General features: G+C 39.6%; 1 protein-coding gene and 1 pseudogene across 2 annotated transcripts in view; one reads left to right on the top strand and one right to left on the bottom strand.

Annotated features, from left to right (window-relative positions):
- Positions 1–17,407, top strand: part of LOC114880540 (fibrillin-1-like) — a 99,296-nt gene that overhangs the window by 65,128 nt on the left and 16,761 nt on the right. The window contains exons 23-26 of one of the 2 annotated variants that reach the window (XR_003790095.2): positions 5,524–5,704; positions 10,496–10,589; positions 10,706–10,738; positions 10,840–10,992. Coding sequence is in view for 1 of the 2 variants with exons in the window: in XM_029196645.2 (XP_029052478.2) it covers positions 5,524–5,657 (134 nt within the window). In the remaining variant the exon portion in view is untranslated. Of the gene's footprint in view, positions 1–5,523; positions 6,347–10,495; positions 10,590–10,705; positions 10,739–10,839; positions 10,993–17,407 lie in introns of those variants that run through there. The other variant, XM_029196645.2, reaches the window with a different exon arrangement.
- Positions 6,452–17,407, bottom strand: part of LOC114880542 — a 30,574-nt pseudogene continuing 19,618 nt past the window's right edge.

The following is a 17,407-nucleotide window of genomic DNA, read 5'->3' as shown; positions in this document are numbered from 1 at the left end:
CGAACTACTGGCACGCTCCATAGTAATTACAATATGCCAGTCAAATTTCGAAATTTCAATATCTTAAAACTCAAAGGAATATTTTAAAGCATTTAACTGAAGAGAGATCGTAATTGTGTACCATTCTTCCCTTATATAAAAATAACAAGTTCAATTTTCGGCTATAAAAATTCGAAAAACGAATCGAGAATAAGAGAAAATTTTGAGAAATCAATGATCTAGGTGAAAAGTATCGCGCTTTATGGTGCACGCGATCTACATTGTGGATTGCGCATGCGTGGATTAAATGAAATGTGACAGACACAGAAATCGTGACATAAGCACTCTCTATGGAGCGTGCTAAAGAGCAGTTTTTTTGTCGATTATGAAACGAGCCTTGGCGCGTCTTGCAGAATCGATCGTGAAAAAGAGTGTAAGATCGTCGAACCCGAGGCCGTCCAGTACGGGCGCTGATTCCACGTCCTCGAAGAGGTCCACGTCCGCGCGATCGTCCGCGAAGAAAAGCGCGACGAAATCCTCGAGAACGGCGTCGAGCACAGATTCAGCCAGCTCGAAAACGCGGAAACGCGAGGACAGGGGAGAAACATTCTCCTCGGTGGACGGAGGCGAGAGAGAATCCATCAATTGCACGACCATCAGTTCCATCGATTCCGAGAGTGTTCGAAGCGAGTCGAGCAAGCTTCGAGATGATCATTCTTGTCATTCTCGGGATTCTTTGCTCGCCTCGAAACGTCTTAATTCCGACAAGCCTGAAATTCTGCCTTGGATCACCGGAAACCCGCGAATATCCTTCAATAAAAAATATGGACAGACGAATAAGACATTGAAATCCAAAAGAAGTCCAACCATCAGAAGACCGATTTCGAGCAAACAGTCTGTACATGAAGATTTAGAGCCCTCTTCGATCGGTAGAACTTCCGGTAGGAACGATTCCAGGTTGAGAAACAATCAACCCGTCAAGTTGGAAGCGATCAGAAGCGAGACGGAAGAATTTTTCAAGGACTCTTACTCGATGAACGATGAATCGGGAGGAGCTTGTTCGTCAACCAAGTTCTTCGACAAATCTGAATCTTCAAAGATACCCGAATCCATCGATTCTCCTGTAGAAACCGTCCAACATCCTTCCGGAGAACGGAATCTTTCGAAAGAGGATCAGCAGTGTTCGAGCAAGTCCTTGAAGAGTCCTGAAAAATCTTCGAAACTCTACAGAAAACCGAGGTCGAAGACGGTCAGTCCTGCGAAAGCGAGTCCTAGATTAAAGGAGCAGCTGGAAAACGCGAAGAAAATGGCGCCGGAAAGCGGCGGAAGCTTCGGAAAATCGTACTCTAGTTCCTTCGGGAAGAAAAATCCGCTCGAATCGATGGAGAATAAAGAAGAGAAGATAACGGCCGTTCGGGAAGTTCCGGATGACTATGTTAAAAAGAGAACCGTGAAAAACTTGGCCTCCGCTACGACCACGAAGAGTAATTTCTCGGGGAACAAGATGGCTACCGAGTGGAGGAGCTCGCAGCAGAAAACAATTGATTCCAAAGCGAACACTGCGAAAGTCAACTCCAGCAAGTCGGCATCGAGCGACAGAAAGATTCTGAAGAGTGGAAACAGAGAAAGGAGTAGGATAAATAGGTTAGGTTCGAAGGAGAGTGGTCCGGATGGATTGAAACTACCCCGTCGTGACTCGAAGGCTGGTATTGCCATGCAGGTCGGTTTGAAGAAATATATAAAAAAGATGAAGAGAGTACTTTCGGATCGTGATAACTCTAATATCGGGGAATTGGCCTCTTTGAGTTTGACGGACGCCATTCTGCCAGACTTGCAGTCGACCCTGTCGACCGTGGAGGTCCAACAAGTGCAGAATTTGTTGACCATGGTGGAGAAAAAGTCTGAATTAATTTCTTCTACATAAATTTCAACGCATATATCGTAAGCGTTGTTTCGTGAAATTTCTTTTTATCAAACGATCGAGTTGTCTTTGAGCTGAAAGTGGTGAAAGGATTTGAAATTGCGATACCTATGAAATTGGAAAATAAATTAGAAAAGTGGAATGATAAGTTTTGATTCCTTTATTAAAAATTATTTCCATTCTATAAATTTTATAATAGAAATTATTGTTAAATGAGAAAGATTGAAAAACTTGGAATCCTTTCCTGTCTTTTAGCTCTGTCTAATTTGACACTGAAGTAGCAAGGGTGTTCGATAAAGTTAAGGATGAAAGTTCGTCCAAGTTTTGTTGTTAAATTGAATTTCCAGAGACGTTCACTTTGATTGCGATTTATTAAATTTCTGCGTCTCTGTTCGTCACGGTAAGCATCATGATCGTAAGATTTAAACGTCTGCTTGAGAAGTTCGGGTAAAAAGGGAGGAGGGGTTGAACAGATAATGCACCTGTTACCGATTTAATTAAGTCACTCGGAGAGCTATCTTATTTACTGTGATCATCCTATCTCGTTATAACTTCATAGTTTTCTGTGATATATCTATTTTATAAAAGAATATTATTTTATACTTACATTAAAGTAACAAGATTTTTATACCAAGGGGGTTTTTACTTTTCGAGAAATTTCGAAGAAATGATGAGGTGTTTTAAATATTTTAAGCACGTAGATGTCATTTGTCAATCTCACCCCTCGAGAATATTTTAAATTTCATTCTATCTCCTTTTTTACTTATTTCATAGCGGATGACATTGCCCAATTGCACTTTAATTACACAACATCTGTTAGCTATTTAATTTTAATGACTTCCAAAGGAATTTTCTCGCATATACGGTCACTGAAAATAATAATTTTTAATAATTAATTTGCAGTAACAGCCACATTCGATCCATTAAAATTTCCCCAACGTTCCTGGTATTTGGCTGAAAATTTTCCATTATTCGCGTTGATCAATTTCCGTCTGTTTCAAGTGCATGACCCGATTCTCGATCAATTAAGCGTACGAGACTCGTTAAACGAGCCCGACGATTCTTTTAGTGATTTATGCGATCCATGGCGTGGCGGGTGACCGTGTCGACGGCACTGCTATTAATAATGCATAACAAGAAAGGAGGACGACGTCGACGACACGTAAACTATCCGCACGACCACCACGATTTTACTCTGGTAAGAACGGTTTTCCTTACAACGACGACACCCGCTTGCCGAACGAGAATAAAGAACTCGAGATCCTCAGTGTCTCGTATCCCGATACACTGCAATCTTCTTCCAGGTTTTACGACACGGTTGTTAACAGTCAGCCTCAGCCTCTATGATTTTCTTCGCTCGATTCCCACGAGCTCCTCTGCTGATCCCCTTTTCGAGTACCTCGTAAATTTTCTTCCAAATGAACCGCAAGGACAATGGTTCATTCGGTATTTTTCGACGTGACCAACGGTGTCCCATACTGTCCTGAACTTTTTACAGTGGACTCTCGTTTCACAAATTTTTCATAGCATATTTGGCAATTTTATTTCCATTTTCTCATGAATTGAAATTTAAAAAATTTGCCACCTCTATCGTCTCCCAGTCAGCACTATAACGAGAGTCTACTTAATTTCAATTTTTTCCCCGATCATCATCGACAAATTACACTTCTAGTTTCCCATTGACCAACAAAATCGTCGTCCACGATGCCCAGTAGGAAACGAATTAGCATCCGGTGTAAATTGATACAGATGACCGATGACGATTAAGAGTGCGCGATTCAAATGACGTTGATTAATAATCGCAGCCGGCACGGTTGGAAGACGTGAAACAGCTGATTTATATTCCAGCAACCGGATACAGTACGCGATTTCGCTCGAGACCGTCTCGTTGGCGAGTCATTAACGATATCCGCGTCACGAGGATTTCTTGTTCCTCTCGACAAGCGCAATTTTCACCCCCGGCTCGCTTTTCATCGATTTCAAAATTTCCCAACGCTCGTAGCGAACGTTATCGAACGAGCAGGAATTAATATTAGCCGCGACGCGATGTAAATTACTTGGAACTTTCGATTGTTGTTAGCCGAGCACCGTTCCACCGATTAATATCGTCGATTCGCGATTCTATAGCGCTGTGAATTTCTTGTCAAAACGGACGAATGGTTACAGAAAGGCGATTTAATAACGCGTCGAAGGTTTATCGACAGGGAAAGAACAAATACGGGGCAATGTTTTGAAAGCAATGAAATTTAATGAATCAACGAGTATGAAAATCTTATTTTTCCTGGCCCTTTCGCTTTATTTACGAACCCGACTTTCGAATGAAAAAGAGAAAATAGAGACGAGGGAGAGGGAGAGAGGATTGAAACACTCGCGGCCATATCTCGAGGGAATAAATCAGTCGTACAAGGATTTAGGTGTCCGTTTGAATTACAAATGCCAACGGATAATCGGATATCGATAGACGTTCGATGATTTACGGGCAGAAAAAATCGAGTCATCAAACAAAATCCTCTACATTTGCGTTTACGTGTTTTGTTAGCCTACGCGAATCGTTCTACCCCGATTCAACATCGGCTTTCAGCGAACGTTGTTGAATTCTACGTTCGTGACATGAATATCAATGAATTCATTGTTTGATATTAAAAAACAAAACAAAAAGAAAGAATTTCAATCCCTATGGAATTTTAATATCGAGTTAAATTTCAAGCGATAAGTTGCTGTCTCTCATCAAGCTGGAAAGGGTTAAGAAATCCTAAACCCAGGAATATTTTTCAAAATCTCAGAGAAATCCAGGAAGCTATTAATTGTCAACGTTCACAGATGATTTATCACGTCACCCTTATGACAGGGTCATTCAATCCACCGTGGACATCCATTAGACCATCTGGAAAAGTGTTCCAGTATATTACTTGCTTCATGGTGATAAATGCAACATTCCGCTCTACTTATTCGCAATCGTGAGACACACACGAGGCTCTAGTTAAACGAACACTTGAAACTATCAATAGAGCTTAATATATATTGTACTTTCTACTAATATATCAATTGACCATTAAGATCACTCTTTGTCACGATTACTATGGACGAGTTGTTTTGTCACATCGATGAACTGTCGACACGTTCGTTGATGTGCCTATTTTGGAGTACTTGAGTTTTCAGCATGTTTGAAGAAAATGGAGGAATCGATAGAGGAAGGAAATTTTTACACTCTTATTAGAATTCTCGGTTGGATTGCAGTTTCCCGGTTAATTAATCTCGACTATTTTATCGGATAAATCAAGGTCGGAGAAAGACGATAGGAAGGGTTCCGAGGTCGATATCACGCGGCGTTACAAAGTTATGGCCATTTTAAAAAATCACAATTTTTCAAAAATTTTCCGATAATTTCGAATCCAAAAAATAACCTAACCTAAGCTAGCCTTTGAATTAGCTTAGCTTAGTTCTCCTCAGCTAGAAAAGCTAGAATTGTGATTTTTTTAAATGGCCATAACTTTGTAACGTCACGTGATATCGACCTCGAAACCCTTCCTATCGTCTTTCTCCGACCTTGATTTATCCGATAAAATAGTCGAGATCTATTAACCGGGAAACTGCGATCTAACCGAATTCTCGTCTGTTCGCAGATCGACAGCCAAGACAGTATCACGAGGAACAGCAACGTTACTCGAGGATCGACCACGTAGCTTCTCCGACGACTCATTACGGCAGAGGTCGTGTCGAGACCAGGATATTACCACGGCGTAGATGTTGCGCGTAGAGGATCGGGGGACCAGGTTGCTGCCAGACGAGCCGCAATAACCGAAAGTAATTTAACCGGCGAAGAAAGGCCGGCTCCGCGGCTCGGGCATAAATTATGTCAAGAGAGTAGTTCCTCGTCGATAGGGGAGCTGCCGGTTCGTTCCTCGCTTTAATTAAGTCTAATTAAAGCCGATCGATTTCGCGGCATTCGGTTCCGAGATACGAGTTTCATTCTTTCAACGGCTAAGTGATCTTTGACTTTACACCCTTCGTACCAAGTTTGGCAGTGAACGATCGTGACAGTGGTAAATAGTTTGTTATTCGAAATTGTTTCTTTTGTCTTCTTCAGAGGATAGAATATTTGGTAGAAAGATTGCAATCTCAATTTTAGAAGGTTATTTATACTTTTAGCTTTCGGGAAATAAAAAATGTGATACATACCTGAGAATAGACGAGCCGTTATGGTAAAATCAAAGGAATTATAAAATAATTTTTAAAGGAACAGTGTTAATGAGAAATTGAATTAAAATTGGGACTCTCTTTGAGGTCTGCCATCCGGAGTAATTGCCCTTTAGTATCTCTTTCTCGTTGAAAATATTGACTTCTAATAACTTGAAATTTCTAATTAAACATTTAACCCTTTAACACGTTCACTGCTTTGTGCCTCGATTTTTAAGAATCAATTATCCAACCCGCGATGTCGCGTGATCGAACATTTACGGTTGACAAAATCCTTCGGTTCCATGAAACGAAAGGTTAAATCGCAAAGATCATGAAGAATGTGTCGCAAGGATGCATTGATAAGGCTAGAAATTCATAGTACGTACTTTATTAAAACTGCCATTACAACAAACTGCCATTCACAATACTGCCTTTCGATCGAGCTTATTCGAAACAGGAGCTCATAGAAGAGGAATTCAGGTATTTTATTCTTCCTTTTCTTTTTCTTTATCCTTCTTGTTCTTTGTAATATACATATATATACATACATGTATTTGATACATAAATTTTTATACATTTATTGTAATACCGTTACGATGGCAATCGAACGTTATTTTTTAACAATGATATGCGAGTGGCGTGGAGGGATATTAATAAATAATAAACGAAACTTCGCTTACGCTAGATCGGTGTCTCGGTATCTTATCTTTTTATGTCCCTTAAAACTATCTATGTATTTTCTTATTGTTACTGCCACTTTTGTCCTGCCACCGGGCCTCGATCACGGAGCCATCAAAGTCTCGTTTTTTAAACGACACAAAGAAGTGCACGCGCATTTTTACCATTTCAAGATGCAATATTTATTTTCTCTAATAAAATTAAATTTATTGAAAGTGGAGGTATTTTCAGTGAAAGCAAATTCTAGTCGAAATGTTAATAGTCTGTTATCTAGAAACATTGTTGTTGAACATCTTCGTGATAGCCTCGCAACAATGTTATTCGAGAAAGCAAGGATCTTGAAACTACATCAAACCACTTGCGTTATTGCAACATGTTTCGAGTAAACAGATCCAACATTTCAGGCTCCGTAATCGTCGGCACATTGTCACCATCGAAATGGATAAACCATATTACTCGCTTTGTTTCTAGAAAAATGACGGTGAACAACGCTTATCGGTAGAATCGAAGGTATCACAAACTTTTGATGACCTCTAATTACGTTTAACTAGATTACATTGTTCCTATAATTGTTAAGAAATAATTTCACAGAAGGTTGCCTCGTTATTAATCAATACCACTCTAATAATTTGGTGTAAAAAAATAATCGCGATAGTTGGTAGAAAATAATCAACTTCTATTTAAATTGAAATTTATAGGCCATTAATTGATCATTCTTTATTATAGATACATATTCAGTAATCATGGAAGTTTGAAAAGTATAATTATAGTTTACAAGATGGAATATTTTAATGGAGAGAGTGTGAAATCGTTAGTTATGGTTATTCGAAAAATCAAACGTTATAAACATTTTCTATTTAATAGTTTAGATATATTTTATACAATAGTCGTTGATAAACGTGGGAAACGATCGAAGGATGATTAAATAATTCCAATGAAATAAATAGCAAATATCAAGTTTGTTGCTCATCAATGAAACTTGAACGTAGTACTACGTGTTCTGATAAAATGAAAAAGAGTAGTCCATCGTGAAATAACTATCAAAAATATTTTTTAACGCGTTTGAAACGATGATTTTTTATTTCTTAGACACTTAAAAATCCCAAATGAAATGTGATTAGAAAAGACATCTTAATTAATGAAACGCACAATCGTCGAATGCGTTCGAACAGAGTACTCGTTACTCCTTTTTTTTCTATTCCTTTTTTTTTTTTTTGGATGCCCTATAGCGAACTTTGTAATTTCCGGAAATCCGTTCGGTTCTCGATCCACCGGCCTTTACACGGTTCCGTGCAGAATCAAAACTGTCGGTTGTTCTGGCTGTCGATTGCAAAACCTGGCTCGCTGAAGCGTCTCGTTTCGAAATTAATCGTGACCAGTTTCGTTAAACCCGTCACGGGTGTACATCCTCCCTTTCGACAAGCAAATTCAAACCCTTCGAAACCGGCGCTTCTGTTCACGCCGTCGAAATTTCCAATTATAAAATTCTCCAAGTTTATTGAAAAGTAGAGGCGTTAAAAGAACGCGGAGAATTCATTTCTAGAAAAAGCTATTATCGAATCCTTTTTTCCATTTTAATTCGAAAAGTAAGAAAATTTGTATCGCTTCGATCGGAAGGGTTAATCGTCGATCGAACATTCAGCTTCGTCGAATCGAATCGAGCCTCGTTTCGAAACGCAGCTGTTCTACCGTGAAAAGAAACGAACGCAAAATCCACGCTCGCTACAATGCATGCAAATGATACGTCTTTTTTTTTTTTTTTTCGTTACATGCAACGCAAGGTAATCGTCGAAGTTCGTTCGATGCACGACACAGCTCGCCGATTCGAAAATTTGCATACAACCTTCCGACAGATTTTCGATCCGCGCTGACTCCCGGGAAATTAACCCTTTCGCCGCTGATTGCGAGTTAATATCCTCGAAAAATTATTGCGTTTAGAACGAAGAAAATTTGTCGTTTGTTCGCTCTAGAGGAACAGAAATAAATTTTCTCATTTTTTGGGGAATGAAATTGCACTGGTAATTTCAGAAAGCGCAGCTCGACCGTAATTTCCGGAAATTCTCTGCATCTTTTCGGCGTCGTGTTGATCGCGATGGTACGGTGGATCGAGGGCAGGATAAATCCGCGTGGCTAGCTGCGAGGTGCACCTTGCGTGAGCCAGGATACGGTGGAGCAGCGAAGAAATATGAGGCGGAAAACGCGGGAGCGCGATGGGGATACTTGTAGATCGTTGGAGCCGCGAGAAATCCGCCGCTGGAAGATCGACGAGACGCGGAATACGCATTGCGGCCGCTTACATGGCTTCGTGGACGCGTTATTGCATGAGAGAGAGAGAGAGCGAGAGAATGAGAAAACATATGAGAAAAAATATTTAATTTCGTTTTAATCCTTGTACAGTGAAGTCTGGGTTAATCGAGACCCGACCCAACAAGGATATTAATCTTAAAGCTGAATTTTTAAACGAAACAGTTTCATATTTGGAAGAATTTTTAAAGGAACAGTGTGAAATTTAGAAAATGAAGGCAATATGAAACAGAAAATTAAATTAAAAGTCCGAGGGTTAACGAAACAATGATTAATTAAAGTGAGCTTAAAAAACAAATTTCTACCATTCTATGTCCAATTTAATATTAATTTTCTCTTCTAAAATTTGTTCATAGATTTATTAATAATCCTGGAATAGAGAAAGATGGCAACAACAAATTGTAAGAACGATCTTCAACCAGCTCTGTGATCTCAAAACAAGTGCAAACAATATTTACACTGAAATACATGCAGCCACCTGTGCAACCGTGTCTCGTCTCGTTTAACCTCCCGGATAAACCGGGATCCATTACACGCGACTCCAAAGCATTTCCATTTATATTACCTTATCGTCATTCTTCTGGCCCGCTACCTTAACCCCTCTTCCTTCGCATTTACCTGGATTCCTTCTTCATCGTGGTTTATCCTCTTCCTCCTTGCCCTTCTCACGCTCACCCGATCCCTCCTGGCACCGTTCATTCTTGACGAAGAACAACGGTGAACACACACTTGCTCGACCATCCAGCTTCGTCGCTGGCCTCGTACTCTATTCTGTGCCCACCTACGTCGAAACGTCGCCCTGGACTCTGAAATATTCGAACAATCGTCCCGTCTATGATTCAAGGCAGAGAAATTAAACGGTCCAAGTCCAAAGTCTATCAACGAGTTATACGAACGTGACATACATTCGACGATCGCAATATGATCGAAGATCGTTAAAAAATTAAGTGGTTTATAATTAACACTGACCTCGTTGCTTCTAATCCGGGTCACCTTTACATTATCCGTGAATATTGGTTCGTTCCACGTGATCGCTGTCCCATTTTTCCCGCTGACCTCTATGTCGTTCGGACAGTCTTTCACTTTCGGGGCTTCACCCCCTGGAACAGGAAAAAAAAAGTTCCCTTTTATTGTATATCATTAATCTGAATCGTTATATCATTGATCGAAGTTTGTTAAATGAAGATATCAGAATCACGTTTCATGAATCGAATATCGTTTGAAATGCCTTCCGAATTACGTATTACAAGTCTCAGGAGAATAATTATTATAATTATTTGTCTGTAACGTATGGAAAATCGATATTAATTAATAGCTAGAGGAAAAGAGTGAAATCACCTGCGTAATCGTGCACAGAGAAATTGCAGTTATTCCGTTCAGGACGAATAATTCAATTGAACACGTACAATTTAATTTCTTTTTTTCTTTTTTCAGTTTTCATGAAATTTGAACTGTTGAACGAGAATGTATGTTGAACCGAATAGATTCAAACGACTTCGTTCAAACACCCTGACCCTCTGTATTTAAGGTAACTCATTTGAATGAACAGACCTTTAATTACCCTCCACTTTACAACTTCTGTCCTTTAATCCCGAATTTGTTGACCAATTTCGCACACCGGTTTAAAACACACACGAATTTCAGGTTGCCTCGTTGCAAAAGAAGAACAACGACAAGGTATAAACAAACAGGTTTAATTAGACCGCAAGTGGTTTAGCGATCACCGAGGAGAATCAGTCGAGCATCCAGTAGGATTCATCGGCTAATCTAATCCACAGGGTGAAGAGCAGCGATCCGTAGATTATACGGCATTGTGGCGAGCCTTATCCCGGAAACGCATTTAATTAAAGCGTCCGGATTCCGGAAGACGAAGAGAACTTCTTTGAACCAAACTGCGAAATTTCCGTAAGACGATTCTCTCTGACTTCGAGGTAAGTGCATTCTACCTTGGACTTTGCTAACATATCGACGAAAAATATTGAAAATAGTCAACTTGAAAAATTAAGAAATTATCGCCTTCACTACCGTCGCAGTCGAGAGGAATAAACTTTTTCCATTTGATAGAAAAATCTATAGAATTCGTATCGTCGCGACGATGGTACTCGTATCACGTATTTCCGATTGAAAGCTTATTTACTCGAAATAACCCGTTCGCTCACATTTTCTCACGACTTAGCGAATCATTACGTGCTTTTCCTTCGAAAGTAGCCATTAGCCGAGACATTACTAAACGCGTCCGTTAAAAGACGATTTAAATCTCGACTAGAAATCTAAAAAATTACAATATTCCAACGCGATATCTGTTATTTTCTCTTCAAAGGAAAGAAGAACTTCTTGCGAACAGAGTTTGAAACAGTCCTTTAGAGAAAATTAATCGTTCACGATCCCGTGATCCGATAGGAGAACCTACGGAGGAGAAGGCTTACCCGTTGATTAATAGCGTCGTTTGATGATCAATAGCGATTATCATTTCGAAGTTTACACGTCATGCATTGATTTCATGCACGTGCGTTAATTAATCACCTTTGACGATGATGCGTAACGCGCAGCTGGTCTGTTTCTTCGATACGGGGTGTCTCGCGAAGAATTGGATCTCGTGAACTCCGGGTGTTAGGTTCGCTTCTAATCTGGTACCCCAGGATGGTTTCGATCGAACGTATCGGAACCAATCGAGATCGGTGGATGGTTGATCGAAGGTGACGAAGGCCTCGTCTTGTCCAGGTGATAACTCTGCTATCACATCTTTAGGACACTCCAAACGAGGCTTGCTGTACCCTGAAACAGAATACGTTCACAGCTTTCATTTCTTCTTCTTTTTCTTTTCGATCGGGTTAAATAATTGGGGGCGAAGAATATTCTTCGAAATTTTCTTTAAAAAATTCTTAAAATGGTAACTGTCGGCGATGGTATTTGAAATTTGGAAAATTTGGAAAATATTTAATTGAAATAATATTCGAAGAGTTCTACTTACTGACACATTCCCCGTGCTTAGGCCCGTCCCAAGAGCCATCGGATCGACAACTCAATTCGTATTCCCCGTGAAGTTGATACCCATGGGGACACTTTAAGAAACACTTGGTACCTGGTCGATTGGCCACTCTTCGTCTACCTCTCCATGGTTTCGGCGAAGCCATACGGGAACACATTAAATAGCCGCGACCCTCGGGATTCAATGGTGGACAAGACACGTTGTTTATGTCTAAAAAAGAAGCGTGTAGAAAAATTCTAAATCAACCGAGGAGAGAAAATATTTTGCAACATCCACAGTTTAATGGTATTTATAAATATGTACATGCTATCGTATAGCGCTTATGATTTCAACATCCTACGGTTTCCGATCCTTGTAACGGAGAATCGATCTCGCGAATCCCTTAATCCGATTACAATTAGCTAGGATAGATCCTCGGATACTTCTCTGTTACCGTTAATCGTCTGTCTTCGTATCCGGTGACAATCGAGGCGTCGATACGCTCGGGCGTAATCTGAAATCCGTAACGTCGACCAAACACCATTGTCGTTCGTGATGCTGACTCGCATTATCCATGATATCTGCGTAATATATGAATCGCAGATGCTAATGACGACACGGAGAATGCCGTATCGATGCTGCCGCATCCGTGAGAATCAGCCCCGTGACGGTTTTGCATGACGCCGCAAATATCGACGCGTCGCGACGCGACGACCAACCCCTATTTGCTCTCGTTAAATTCTCCACTAAACTTCGTTACAGGCTTTCTAACAATACGGTTGAATTATATGAAAAAATAATTTCGAAAATAATGTCTGTAGATCGTGGAATTTCAATTTTACAACGAACAGTGTTTTCTGAAATTCTACGTTCAAATTAAGTTTACAACTTCGAAAGTATGCGTCCAATTCCAATATCTCGTTTCAAACTTCCATGCACCCTTGTGAAACGTACCAACGCATAGAAACTGATATAGATCAGAGTTGGAACTCAAAGGACACGCTACAGATTATCTCTGTTTGGTAGGATTCGATAAAGATCATCACGCAGCAGTAACACGTGATATCGATGATAACGGGATTTCGCGGAACAGGGAACCAAAAATCACTGACACCTGTGATATAGGGTATAGATCTCTATACGATATAGTGTGTCTAGTATCTTTGCGATAAAATAGGAGTTATTCCAATTTACCGAATACGATACTAGATCTCTGGAAACTAAATCCGGTATGATCGAATAAATCTTTAAAAATATTTTGTATGAAATCTTCCAAGTATAAAAAATTCGTATCATTTTAGCAAGGTAGATAGAAATTTGATAACGAGTAAGCTAACTCACTTTGACTTTTTGGAGGTTTCAAAATTTTTCTTTTATCCATCAATGCTTCTAATTAGATGGATAATTTCTATAGTAATCTATACTAATTTCAATAAGTTCTGGATCGGTGTTATCAATTGCAAATGTGATGTATCTTGTATTAGATCTAACGATTTCGAAGCAGCACCTATCGGATCGTGCTGATCCATGATCATCCCTATCGAGTTTCAGGAGGTCACCAGTTCAAATTCTCCATTGTATTCCACGTACCTATCGTGTTCACGTGATTGGAATACTAAGCTCTGCTAGCCTAGGGTCTTCTGTATCTACGGATACTCCATGTAATCGTTAGTATCGAGTGTTACAGATTTCCAATCTTCTATTCTTCTTTCCACAGAGATATTTGAATAATCATCGTTTTTGAAGAATTTTTTAATTTATCTCTCAAAGAAGTTGCATCTTCTCTTTCACTTAAAGAAGAAATTATACAGCGAAGAGTTAAAATTTTTAAATGATTAAAGTTTCGAAATTTGAGAAATGATTTATTTACGTTAAAATATAATACCTGTGCGTAACAAGATCAGCGAAATATTGAACGCAATTTACTTTTGATATAAATTTATCGGATACAAATTTTCACCGTTATAAATATTCACCGTTTTACTTGGCCCATCCGGTTCTTCGATCGAAAACTACCGTCCTCGATAATTTAATGGAATTCGGCAATTATCGGTTCGTCGGAAAATGTGTACTTGGGTTTTGAATCGACATAACTGTGCAAACAATCGCAATCTGGGTCACTTGATTTCATATTCCCCGAGAAACTTGTAAAACGTTAGGGTGTTCCGGTGCAATGCAAATTTCACGCTGAAACTTCTTGTGTCTTCCTTATTGCCCGATAAGTTTATGCAAACTAGAGGCAAACTCGTCCAACAAAAATTCCAACAACCGTGGAAATAAAACGGGAATAATATCCGGTGCTTAAATTTCCAAATTCAACGATACAGACGCGATCCACGCGGAAACGATGTTACGACCTTCGATTTTGCATATCAGATTAATCTTGATCGCGTTAAAGATAACATGGATCCTTAATTGAAATCACAATTATATGAATATGCATCAATTCTCTCTGAACTGAAATTTGAGATTCAACGATAAATTACAAATTGATAAAAAATTTGGAATTTTCATTCCAAACAAACGCTTGTTATTCTCTACTTTCTATTTATTTTTCCTTCAAAGAATTATTTATCCTTAAATCCAAGTATCTGATAAATTATTCATATACACCGCACAATAATCAGTAACAGAGCAATAATTCCTTCGACGAAAGGGAATAAAAAAGTGTCCCACGAATAAGAAACGTTGAATCGCGCAAAACGCGAAAGCATCCCAGCGGTAAATTAATCCAAATGTAAGAAACAGAGAGAAATTTATCGTTGTCCCGTGGATACTGTGTAATAAAGGGGACCCATTACTCACGCGTGTAAGTATTAATCGCAAAAAAGCTTGGGAAACTGTTGTACCAGTAAGCGTGCGTCCATGATGATAACATTATTGCAATGTACTCGAGGAATTTCCCTCGCTCGGAGACATATTGCGTTCGTCGGACACGCGAATGATCTATGATCCTGTGAAGAAGGATAACGTTATCCTGACAACTAGAACTTACCCACGCACGACTTCCCGTCGGATGACAAAGCTTTTTCATCACCGTCGCAAGCGCAGAAGAAACTGCCGTCGGTGTTCTCGCATACCTCGGTGCATCCACCGTTGTCGACGGTGCACTCATTGATATCTGCACACAGATGAAACGTACTCGATTACTTTTCCGCGTAAGAAACGGACGTTAAATACTCGAGAGGATGCTCCTTTCAACGACCACGATTTATGCAATTTTCAGCTGCGACCGTGCTTCGCTTACGAATCGTGAATTGAAGAAAATGAATTCGAGTCGGTGCATTTGAACGGGACGGGTTGCATGGTCGAAGAAATTAGAAAAGGGATTTTCAGGGATATTTTTCTTTATTTTCAAGTCTTGTATCGATTAGTTTCGATCGGTTACTCTTTGATTTATGAAATTTTCAGCTGTGACCGTGCTTCGCTTACAAATCGTGAATTGAAGAAAATGAATTCGAGTCGGTGCATTTGAACAGGACGGGTTGCATGGTCGAAGAAATTAGAAAAGGGATTTTCAGGGATATTTTTCTTTATTTTCAAGTCTTGTATCGATTAGTTTCGATCGATTACTCTTTAGACGCGACGCGTGGTTAGATAAAGAGTCTGACCTCAAGCTACGATCGGGTCAAAAACGACGGGATGCCTCTTTCATTCGCGTGTAACGACTTCTCGTGAAGCATCCTGCATTCTTTTGCCCAACACTCGGCTGACCGGTCAATTGTCCACGCGATGGCGTTAAATTGACCGAAATAGACGTACAAGGGTCGGCCAGATTGCGATTGCCTCGAGCACTTTCAATGACCGCCAAGAGTGCTCGACTTCCGTCGCTTTCACGACCTACAGACGCGATACGCCGTACAACGCGTGATAATGACACTCGAATAGAATGCAGACAGACCGGAGGAACATCCTTTCTCGTGTACTGCCGTCTCCTACGGACGATTCTCTGACCAAATCGATACAGGGCAGACCGATTTTTGCCGTTGGCATTTCCTTTTGTCCTCGAACAAGAGATAAGATAAAATGTCGACAGGGATTTATTAATTAATTTTCTATCTAATATACGAAGTAAAAGTGTTGGGATTGTTTAGTGGATCAAGGATACGATACTATGAATAATAAAAATAAGAGGGTAACAGGATTTAATTGGAGGAACAATTTTTTTTTCTTCTCTAAAAATTTGAATAAAATTAGATGCACTCGTAATGAGTACTCTTCGTTTAATTAGAAAGTACCCAATTACGTTAACCCATATTTGTGGCTTGTAGTCCAAATAAATATAAAATTCCTCGTTGTTGCGGCAGTTGTAATGACGTGTATACATAATTCATCGTGTTTACCAATATCAAATATATCGGGCCAGCCACGAAAATTAATCGTCTGTATATTTTGATACGTTTCATCGATCACATCGTACCGATTCGTTTGATTTGTTGACTGGAAAATTGAACGGGCGACATTAATTTCGGCAAATCGCGCGTCAAATCTGACGTCAGCAAGGTATTTCATTAGAGAAGAAAACCGTAGCGGAATAAACATGTACTTTGCATAATGATATATGTCAAAGGAACGTTTTCAATTGGCTTTTCAATTCGAACACCGCGAGGATATACGAAGAGAAATTACAGTTTTCCTAGGATTTCGTGGAACGAGGTCGTCGGAAAAACTTGCTAACGCTAGAAAAAGTTCGAGAGGGCTTGTTAGAAGTTTATCCGGGTCAAAGGAAATAGAAATGATACTTCCACTTACTTTCCACTCGCTTGGCTTTACCTTTCTTGTTCTAAAATTATTCGAGGAGAAATTAGTGCGATAAATCGTGACATGAATCTTGAAATAAATTTTCAAGATGTTCGTATTAAGATTAATTTGAGAAAAATTGATGTAATAGATTTCGAGATATAAATTTCAAAATTCAATGTTTTCAGATGATCTTTTCCCTCTATACAATTTTCCATACGAAAGCCCACCATGCTCGACGCTGTACATTTATGGTTTCTCACTTTCCCAGAGTGGTTTACGGCGCACAGAATATACCGTAACAAATAAACGAGCTTCCGACGAATTTTCTATCGACGATGAAAGTTTCAATGTAAAACTGTAGCTTGTAGAGGCAACGGCTTTGAACGGGAACGGTCCTAAACGATTCAAAGTTCGAGGAATCGCCGGTCGTTCGGATGAACTGTAATGTTGGTTTGCTGAAACTTTTACCAGGGAACTTTCATCAACGAGGATTAAGTTCGAAAGTGTTTTGCGAATGAGTAAGAAGGGAGAGAAAGATAAAAAAAGAAAAAGGAAAAAAGAACGGATCGCGCTGGTTCTTTCAGTTAGAGAGTTTCTGGATGAAGGGAAAAGCAGAATACGTGGGAGACATCGTA

This window comes from Osmia bicornis, chromosome 11 (assembly GCF_907164935.1).
Source record: "Osmia bicornis bicornis chromosome 11, iOsmBic2.1, whole genome shotgun sequence".
Classification (NCBI taxonomy): Eukaryota; Metazoa; Arthropoda; class Insecta; order Hymenoptera; family Megachilidae; genus Osmia; species Osmia bicornis.
Note: the sequence above shows the minus strand (reverse complement) of the source record. Positions and strands in the feature narration are given on the sequence as shown.